General features: G+C 37.1%; 1 protein-coding gene across 1 annotated transcript; it reads right to left on the bottom strand.

Moving 5' to 3' along the window:
- Window positions 1–3,245: 3,245 nt before the first annotated feature.
- On the bottom strand, window positions 3,246–4,031 carry LOC149146571 (transcription initiation factor IIB-2-like). Its single transcript, XM_089452808.1, has one exon. The coding sequence runs from the start codon at window positions 4,029–4,031 to the stop codon at window positions 3,246–3,248; it is 786 nt and encodes a 261-aa protein (XP_089308934.1).
- Window positions 4,032–10,808: the final 6,777 nt, after the last annotated feature.

Below are 10,808 nucleotides of genomic sequence, written 5' to 3'. Positions count from 1 at the left end.
TCACTCAACTCCTAAAGAAAATTTCATTCTTCTGGAATGAGGATGCACAACAGGCATTTACAACTCTCAAAAATGCCATGTGTTCCTCTCCAGTCTTAGCACTACTTGACTTCACCAAATATTTTTTCATTGAATGTGATGCTTCGGGTACGGGTATTGGGGCGGTCTTAATGCAGGAAGGGCGACCTTTGGCCTTCACAAGCCAACAACTAAGTGGGAAGAATCTGGGCCAATCTACCTATGAGAAGGAAATGATGGGCATTTTACATGCAGTAGAGACCTGGCGACCTTACTTATTGGGGCGACGTTTCCAAATCTGCACAGACCATCACATTTTAAATATTTTTTGGAGCAATGCCTATCCTCCCCACAACAAAATAAATGGCTCGCCAAAATGCTGGGATATGATTATGAGATCATTTACAAGAAAGGGCAAGAAAATAGTGTAGTAGATGCATTATCTCACCAATTTGAGGAGGGAAGTACCCTGCTAGCAATTTCCCTTCCCATTCCAAAATGGATTGAAGAAGCTCGTAGGGAATGGTTTTCACATCCTGGACTCTCCCAACTCATTTCTCAATTACAGACGGATCCAAATTCCACCAAGGGCTACTCGTGGCAGGATGAGATTCTTCGCTACAGGGAAAGAGTCATAATATCACCAACATCCACCCTCAAAAGTCGCATTTTGGTAGAATTGCACTCATCCCCCATTGTAGGACATTCAGGCTTTCAGAAGACGTATGCTCGCACCAGAAGATCATTTTTTTGGACAGGCATGAAAAAGGAAATCCTCACTTTTGTAGTAGAATGTGATGTCTGTCAACGCCACAAAAGGGAGACTGTCAAAGCACCAGGAACATTAAAACCGTTGCCCATCCCGGCAGCAATATGGACGGAGGTTTCTATGGATTTTATTACAGGTCTTCCAAAGTCAGGAAACAAGTCAGTCATCATGGTGGTTGTGGATAGACTTTCGAAGTATGCTCATTTCTGCGCCCTACCCCACCCATTTACACTGACTTTGGTTGCTCAATCTTTCATGGATCAGATCTTCAAATTGCATGGCATACCCACTTCTATTGTGTCCGATCACGACCCGATCTTCACCAATAATTTTTGGCAGGAACTCTTCAGGCTACAAGGCACCCAATTAAAACTCAGTACTTCTTATCATCACAAACGGTTGGTCAAATGGAAGCCGTCAACAAATGTCTGGAAACCTACCTTAAGTGTTTCACTTCAGAAAAGCAACATCTTTGGGTACAATGGTTACCTCTGGCTGAATGGTGGTATAACACCAACTATCATGCCACCACAAAAATGACTCCCTATGAAGCAGTATATGGTCAACTCCCTCCTTCCCCTACTTCTTATATTAAGGGGGGCTCAAAGGTACAAGCAATGGATCAACTCCTACAAAGCCGCGCAACCATGCTCGCCCATCTTAGAGAGAATCTTCATCAAGCTCAAAACCGCATGAAACAATAGGTAGACCAGCATTGCTCAGAGCGCCAATTTCAAGAAGGGGATCAGGTCTTTTTGAGGCTGCAACCATATATGCAAACATCACTCAAAGACAATGGTTGTCAGAAACTATCTCCAAAATTCTACGGACCATATCAAGTACTTCAGCGCATTGGAGAAGTAGCCTACAAGCTGGCTTTGCCGCCTATTGCAAAAATCCATCCAGTTTTCCATGTCTCATGCCTCAAGAAAGTGATTGGAAACAATTGCAGAATTCAAACCAGTTTACCTGAATTGGACAAGGAAGGGCCAATCTGGCTCTAACCTGAACAGGTCCTAGACACACGAGAAAGGTATCTGCGTGGCCGCATGATTAGGGAAGTTCTCGTCAAGTGGAAAGACACCTCTCCGGAAGATGCAACTTGGGAACCAGCCACTATTCTTCAGCAGTTTCCACAGCTTCAGCCTTGAGGACAAGGCTATTCTTAAGGAGGAGGGCATGTTAGGGTCCCACCCTAACCCCCTTATTTATGTAGTGGGATCAAGTCATAGTAAAGAGTCAATAAAGCCCATATTAATAATTGTAAGTGGTTAACCCACAATTAATGACGAGACCACAGTTAGTTGCAAATGGGCCATGGTATTAGATAAATGGTATTAATAAAACCCATGGTATTGATCCATGGTATTGCAAGTATGAGTCATATATAAAGGATAGAGACTTCCTACGAGGAGCATCGTGTCTTATTTTTGTATTGAGCTCTGCTCTATTGGTGATTTCCCCCTTGAAGAGGCCAGTGAACATTGCTTTCTGAATAATAAAATATTTGTTGTTGTCTCTCACTATTCTATGTTCTGGGTATCTTTCTTCGCATATTCTGTATTTGGGTATCTTTTGCAGGTTAAGAGCATAACAATTTAAATGGAAGTAAATTGAGATTTTAATACAGGTTATATTGGAAAAGAATACTTTATACTAGAGAAGAATATCACCAATATAGATTTATCTTAAATCCTGATCTAATATGAGCTTAGAGAGATCTAATTCTTTTATATGAGCTAACATTATTTAAATGTTTTGTATAGTTATTTAATTTTTTTTATTTTTACATTTTTAAAATCTTTTATTTTGGCCCACATGAGCAAGATTTCAACTACTATGATGGACAACATTACACATCATATTGTGCTATAGAATGAGCCTGTTAGGCTTAATGAGAAAAATCATAGATTGTGAAAACCTAGAGTCAAAATATTTAAGTAACACAAAAGCCCAATTTAAATTGATTATTTTACCTCAATTTTATTTTAATTAATAAGCTTATTTTCCTATTTTTATTTTCATCCCAGTCAAAATGCTAAACAAAGTAAAACATTACAACATTTCTTCCATACTAAAGTGGAGAGCACTTCTCAAAGAAATTATATATATATATATATATATATATATATAATTAATTAATAATTAAATTTGAATATAAAAATAATATTACTTTTAAAAATTTAAAATAAATATATTATTAAAAATAAAATTAAAAAAAACAAATAAACAAAACAATAAATATATAATTTAATATGGCAGTGACCTTAAAATTAAATAGTAATAATAATAATTAGAAATACATTTTTTGTCAAATTCATCGAATGTATTGATAAACCTTACTGTTTTTCACCCAACAAAACTCTTTACAAAAACTGTAGCTCAAAAACAAACAATGTATTCAAATAAGATAACTTGAAGTGCATAACCCTAAAAGAAATTATTTTCAATTTCGATTCTAATGCATGCTTAACTTTTTCTTCCAATCCTCAGATTTTCCAATTATATGTTTAGGTAAGAACTTTTGAAGATGTGGTACTAACCGCGTATAGGTTTTCCTAATGGATATCTTTCCCGTACTATGTTCAACGATTACTTTTATATCAACTTCTTGATTTCTGTTGAAAAGTGAGTATATCCATACGATTGCAGCAGCTTGCGTGGCAGGCATGGAACATAACCCAAAATTATTTTTAGCAACTGTTGTGGTCATATCTTCTGCACACTTCTTTTGTTCAGAATCAAAGTTGAGGACTTTGCATAGACGTATAATATGAGCCCGCAAATGTTGGGTAACCATTACTTCAACATTATCTCTACTCTCCGTACATTTACCACCTTTATCATTTGCATTCACATGATCGGCAGGTTCCTCTTGTGGTTGAGACTGGGAGCTAGTGAGAAACAATGTAGGGCAAGCTGTCTTTGGAACAATCTTCGTAATAAATCTCAATGCTCTGAATATATCCTTCTTGTCCACGCTGGTTTTCTCTGCAACTTCTTCCATCGTTTTCATTTCGTCATGCTGTCTACCAGCAACGTAAAGGCATGCGGCATAGATAGCACTCTGGTTTTTCTTGCGTATATTTCCATTGGTTTCAATCAATTCTTTCATAATTATTTGGGCACGATCGATAACGTTGTCAGAAACATTCAGAGCAGAGCCATAGTTGTCAATATCCAGGAGATGATCGATAACTGTATCCTCTTGTTTTCTAGAAATGCGTCTTTTTCCTCTTTCCATGTTGAACGAATCCGTTTCCACCCAAAAAATCTGTTAATTATCGAACCGAGACCTGACCTCGCGAAAGAATAGTCGAAGCACAAACGTTCTAAAGTTGCTTTCAATCTCCTTACAACCTATATGCTTCACCCATCATAATTGTTATTTATTGCATGCCTCGAACATCCAAATAATTTCCATTATCCCAGTCGGCCTGGCGTAGTACTCCCCGCAATTGTGGAGGTCATAATATTTGTCGGCTGGTTATGCAAGATTTAAATGAAAGTGAGAATAAAAAAGATTTTATTATGGTAATTTTACAAATTATGCAGTCATACATTTCCAAACAGCCTACGTTATTTGTATATTTTGAAATTAGGTTTATAAAAAAATAATTTAATTATCAATAGATTGTTCGCAGAATATTCTTAGTAATAACAATTATTTCAAATATGTAGTTTGTTTTTTTTTCAATTTGATTTAATGGTTGTTAAACAAATATTTATGATAAACATTGAAACTTTTAATTGATTATATATCTCAGATTTATAAAATTTAAAAATTAACTAATTTATAGTTTTATTTTTATTTATTATTAAAAAAAAGTTATTATATAAATTAAATAAATATATATTTTCAAATAAATCAAAAAGCAAATTATTAATTATGGAGATTAGCTTCACTCTAATATGGATATTTTTAATTTTTGAAAAGGTTTTGTTACAAAATTATATGTCAATACCATAATTTACAAGAAATGCATAACTACTTTAGAAATAGATCTTAATTTTTTATTTGTGAATATTTGGTGGAGGCTAAATCCCTACCATCCATGTAATAGTTATTGGCAATTAAATTAAAATTTTAGAAGCCCTTAAAAATGGCATATGAACATTTGTGAGATTTATGGTTTTTGGGTGTGGTATTAGTAACCCATAATAATAAAAAATGTTATAGTAAAACAACCTATTTATAACAAGAAATATTTTAAGGATGAAAGTTTATCTTAAAGGTTTGTGAGATTTATGGTTTTTGGGTGTGGTATTAGTAACCCATAATAATAAAAAATGTTATAGTAAAACAACCTATTTATAACAAGAAATATTTTAAGGATGAAAGTTTATCTTAAAGGTTAGAAACCTTGGCCAATCGTACTAGTCCCTAATAATATGGAAATTGTAAATTTTTTAGTGATATTTTTGTAGAAATATTTAGAATTCCAATGATTTTATATTAGTCTATATAATATTTTGGTGATTTTTATGGTGTAGTATAAAATTTGGCAAAATTATTTTAGAAAAAAATGGAAATTGGCTAGCTTTTTTTTACAAAAAACATGGAAAATTAACCCACCTACCAATATTAGCCCCTGAATTTTTTTTCGTGGTTTATAACCTAAGAATCTTGATACTAAAGTAGGTGTAAATCTCTCTCTCTCTCTCTCTCTCTCTCTCTCTCTCTCTACTTTATAACAAATTTTTAAGTATTTTTGAGATCTTTTTCCTCAAAAGAAAAAAAATAAAAATGAAAAAATCATAAATTTTCAACAAAATGAATAATTACATTTTGTAGATTCAAAGTGTGTATGCATTCCTAGCCCAATGGGGCTAACGTGCTCAAAAATATATAAATATCATTTTCTTCTTTTGTTAAAAGGAGACAGTATAATCACCCACTGAAAGTGAAAACAATACATCAATTAAGTTATTAAAATTTCATTTTACATGCCGAACAACTTCATATATATGGACCAGTAAAACTTGCTAATACTGTAGCAAAAAAAGAACCTGATCGGACAATTTAGAAATGACAACAATAAATTCCAGTTTAATTTTTCCTTGAATTAAACTCTGAATTAAATTCGAATCCCACTCTCATAGCAACTTAAAAATGAGTCAATCAAGTTTATTAAACATACTTAAGTTAGGAAATTTGAGTTGGAAGTCTTTCTTTCGTCATGTGTATGTTTTCCCTACTTTGTAAGAGTCCAATGTGAGTTAATTGTGAGATGTAAAATAGAAGAATCGGTTTCATGAGTTAGTTCAGTTAAATTAGTTCTCAAACTGATTGAGAGAACTAATAGTGAGTTAACAATCAGTTGTGTCACTAATGAACTCCACCAATGCTACTCTAGTTAACTGAATATTTACTCAGCAGAAACTCATGGATATCGATTATGAGAAAGACCCAGTTGAGAATAGAGTGCAGGGATAGTGTATTATTTGTTTCAGGTTTTTCTGTGTTGCACTAATAGTGCATGCATTCAAGAAATGACCCTTGAGGGATTGCGCAGTTTTTAGAGACTTTATTTCCCTTTAAATATAAGTTATCCTCCATAGGAATTGCACATTGGAATAGAGACTTGGAGAGCATGTGAAGAGGCTTAGCTTTGGCCTTGATCTTGCTTATGAGTTGGAGATTGAATTTGTTGAGTGATGGGATTGTTCTAGAGAGAACAAGCATTGTAATTTCATCTTGATTTTTTGGATTAATACCAAATAGATAGTGGGGTTTTGAGCTGTGGCTTTCCCCAGATATTTATTGTGTTATGTACCTTTGATTCTCTTCCTCTATTGATTATTGTTTGCTCGATGTTTATAGGCTTCCACTGTAAAGAGTAGAAGTAGGTTCTTGTCTCTTGATTTAGCGAATTGCATTAGCTTGTGAATTTACAAGATTTTCTACATGGTATCAGAGCTGAGAATGGTATACTAGAGGAGATTTCAAAGTTTTGGGTTTTTAGGTTACAGGTGAAATTCTAATTTGAAATACATACTTGAGGATCGGCATATGGCATTCCATGGGTTGAGGCTTGAGTATACCTTGGAGGACAATTCGAATTTCATAACCTAGAGGGACAGGATGGAGGCTGTGCTAGAGGACAATGGCTTGAAGGAGTTTATTGAACAAGAAATTCGTAAGCCAACAACAACCGATGCATAGAACTTGGCCGAGTGGAAGAAGTTTGTGGCGAAGGCAAGGTAGATAATCCTTGAGGGAGTTCGAGATCATATTATCTCGAGTCTCCATGAAAAGGAAACCCCACATGCAATGTGGAAAACATTGACAGACTTGTATCGGAATAGCAGAGATCAAAGGAAATTGGCACTGAAGGATAAACTTCGTAAAATCAAGATGGAGAAAGGCGAGACGATTCCAAATTACTTGACCAAGTTCACTCAATGTCGGAATGAACTTGGAAGTGTTGGAATCACAGTTACTGAGGAGGATATGGTGAGCCTTGCTCTTCTTGGACTTCGAAAGAGTTGGTATAGTTATCATGACTCTGTCAATGGTCATGAGAAGTTGCCAAATTGGGAATGAATATGGTCAGATTTGATGCAGGATGAGATCAGGAGGAACAAAAGGGATGGCTCTTCATCAAAGACTGATGATCAAGAGAAATGTGCCTTATCAATTAAGGCGAGGAAGGGGAAAGATAAAATTTCCCATTCCAAATCAGATTCTTATCATGGAGGTAAGAAGAAGGACATGACGAAAGTTAAATTCTTTCATTATCACAAGGTGGGACACTTTGCTACAAATTATCCATTGAAGAAGTCCAAGGAGAAGTCCTCAGGAGGAGCAATGGGTGAGGCTTTGGCCTCCCAATTCGAATTCGACTTTTCCCTCATTGCATGCATGGTGTCTTCAATGATGGGAAGTGTCTAGTACTTAGACAGTGGAGCTTCAATCCACATGACTAGAAATAAGGAGTTATTTAGTGAACTGGAGGAGATCTCAAGATGCATATCAAGATGGGTGATGGCAGTAAGTATAGTGTTACTGGTGTGGGCACTATTACTTTTCAAAGGGAGCATGTGGCTCCACTTACCTTGAAGAATGTTATGCATGTACCCAAACTGATGAATAACTTGGTATTTGTTGCCATGCTTGAGGATAGAGGCTATGATGTGATCTTTTTGAAAGGAAAGGTGTTCCTTCGACACATAGCCATGGGTCAAGTAAAGAAGATAAGGATTCAAGTTAATAGTATCTATAAGATAGAGGTAGAGGATTGTGCTGCTTTTATTTCAAAAGCAAAGAAGATGTTGAGCTGAGACATCGATGAGTAGTGGCACAGGTGATTGGGCCACTTGCATGATGGGGCTTTGAAGATATTGCAGCAAATCTCTATCGGTCTTCCCAAAGCTATGCTTGAGCAAGTTGATACATGAAAGGGTTGTACTTTGGGAAAATACACCAAGTCTTCCTTTCGAGATAGAGACAGTGAAGCAGTGTCTATTTTGGAGAGAGTCCATTCAGATGTGTGTGGACCATTCTTGAAAACATCCATGACCAAACACATGTATTATGTTATATTTTTTGATGACTATTCTCATAAATGTTGGATATTTTTTATGCATAAAAAGGATCAAACTTTCACAAAGTTTTGTGAGTTTAAATCATTGGTAGAGAAAGAGTATGGAAAGAAGGCTAAATCTCTACGGAGTGATAACAGTGGTGAGTATGCCTCCAATGAGTTTAAGAACTTCTATGCAGTGGAATGGATTAAACGAGAGTTGATGGAACCCCACAACCCTCAACAGAATGGGGTTGCCGAGAGGAAGAACAAGAGCATAGTAGGGGCAACAAGGGTGATGTTGCATGATCAGGGCCTACCACTACACTTGTGGGCTAAGGCATGCAACACAACGGTTTATGTTCAGAACCGTAGCCCACATCGAATACTTGAGATGAAGACACCAAAGGAGGCTTATTCTGGTAAGAGGCCAGATGTTGGTCACTTCAAGATTTTTGGGTCATCGGTTTATTTCCATGTGACCAAAGATGCATGGAAGAAGCTTGAGCCAACATCAGAGTTGGGGATCTTTGTGGGGTACATTGATACACCCCACAACTATCGGGTGTACATGCCAACCATTCAGATGACATTGATTCGCAAAGATATCAAGTTCGATGAGGAGAAGGACATGCGAGTATCCCTTGACAGGGAGCTTGAGCTACATGCAGATGAGGATCTTTTAGCTCCTAAGGTTGAGGGACCTAGATTGATGTGGAGTTACCACATGTAGAGGTTCAAAGAGTGGAAACATCCACTCAGGCAGAGTCTTCTAAAGAGGGAAGAAAACGCACTAGAGTGGCTAAAATATTGTTGGATGATGCATGGGAGAATGTGGGAGCACCCTCTTCTTAGCGCAGACAGAGGAGGTAAGTAGAGAGTTACATAGGATACATGGCACTTATGGGTGCATGTGTTGTGATAGAGCCATCTTCCTTCTAGGAAGTAGTGTAGCAGCTGGTTTGGGTTGATTCCATAGTGGAGGAGTATGACTCCATAGTTCGAAACAGTGTTTGGGATGTGGTCCCGAGACCGGAGAACAATTCAGTTGTGAGATCCCATTGGCTTTACAAGGTAAAGCAAGTTGCAGATGGTAGTGTGGAGAAGCATAAGGCTAGATTTATGCCCTGTGGCCTTTCAAAGGTAGAGGGGATCAACTATTATGAGACCTTTGCTCTTGTTGCAAGGTACTCATTAATCAGATCTATTTTTGAATTATCAGCATAGATGGGTTGGAAGATCCATCATGTGGCTGTGAAGACTACCTTCCTCAATGGCATGATTAAGGAGGAGGTGTACATAGAGCAGCCTGAAGGTTTCGAAACCTTGGACTGTGAGTCGAATGTGTGTCGACTCAAGAGACTGTTGTATTAGCTGAAGCAAGCACCTCATTATTAGTACACCAAGATAGATAGCTACTTCACTGGGTTGGGCTCCACAAAAAGTGAAGCGGATGCGAACTTGTATCACATAGTGGTGGAAGGTAAGATGTTGATCATTGTACTTTATGAAGATGATCTTATACTCACAAGTGATGATAAGCTCACCAAATCTTGCAAGGAGGACCTTGCAAGAGAGTTTGAGATGAAGGACATGGGGCTCATTTATTAATTTCTTGGCATGGAGGTATGGCAGGGAGATGGGGATTTGTTTGTATCTCAGGGCAAGTATGCCAACAAGATATTTAGGAGATTTTGCATGGAGAGCAGTAAACCCATGGAGACTCCTCTAGCTGGTAACTGGAGGAAGGAGGATGCTACTTCAAGGGAAGTAGTGGAAGCTACTATTTATAGGCAGCTTGTGGGTTCACTCATGTACTTGGTGAACACATGACCGGATATGTTCTATGCAGTTAACCAGCTTAGTCAAGCGATGGTTAGGCCTACCAAGTTGTATTGGAAGGCGACAAAGCATGTATTGAGATACCTTAGAGGCACTACTCAGTTTGGTTTGTGGTACAGAAGGATAGAGGGAGTGAAGCTTCAAGGCTTCACCGATGCAGATTAGGAAGGAATTCCATCCAACAGGAAGAGCACATCAGGAGGGATATTTAATATTGGGTTAGCAAGAGTTTCTTGGTACAACAGGAAACATAGATTGGTTGCACTTAGTTCAGTAGAGGCAAAGTACATGGCTACAAGTCAGGCAACATGTGAGGCTATCTAGATCAGGAGGATCCTGGTTGGTTTGTTTTATTAGCAGATGGATCCGACAGTTATTTATTATGATATTCAGAGTTGTATCAAACTCTCTAAAAATCCAGTCTTTCATTATCGATCCAAGAATATTGATATACAGTGTCATCATCTCAAATATTGTGTACTGAGGCGGATCATGTTGTTAGATTACATTCCCACAGAGGAGCAAGAGGCTGACATCTTGACAAAGCCATTGTCAAGATGTAAATTTGAGTTGCATAGAGACAGGATCAGGGTAGTTGATAATCCCTTTCTTTTTGAGAGGGAGTGTTGAGAAATGGCAACAAGAAATTCCAA

Source organism: Pinus tabuliformis, chromosome X (assembly GCF_031772625.1).
Source record: "Pinus tabuliformis cultivar Carrire ecotype Pingquan chromosome X, CPIR1, whole genome shotgun sequence".
Taxonomy (NCBI): domain Eukaryota; kingdom Viridiplantae; phylum Streptophyta; class Pinopsida; order Pinales; family Pinaceae; genus Pinus; species Pinus tabuliformis.
This window is presented reverse-complemented; position numbering and strand designations above follow the sequence as displayed.

Coding starts and splice junctions, on each gene's coding strand:
- LOC149146571 (XM_089452808.1), bottom strand. CDS start 4,031: ATGGAAAGAGGAAAAAGACGCATTTCTAGAAAACAAGAGGATACAGTT.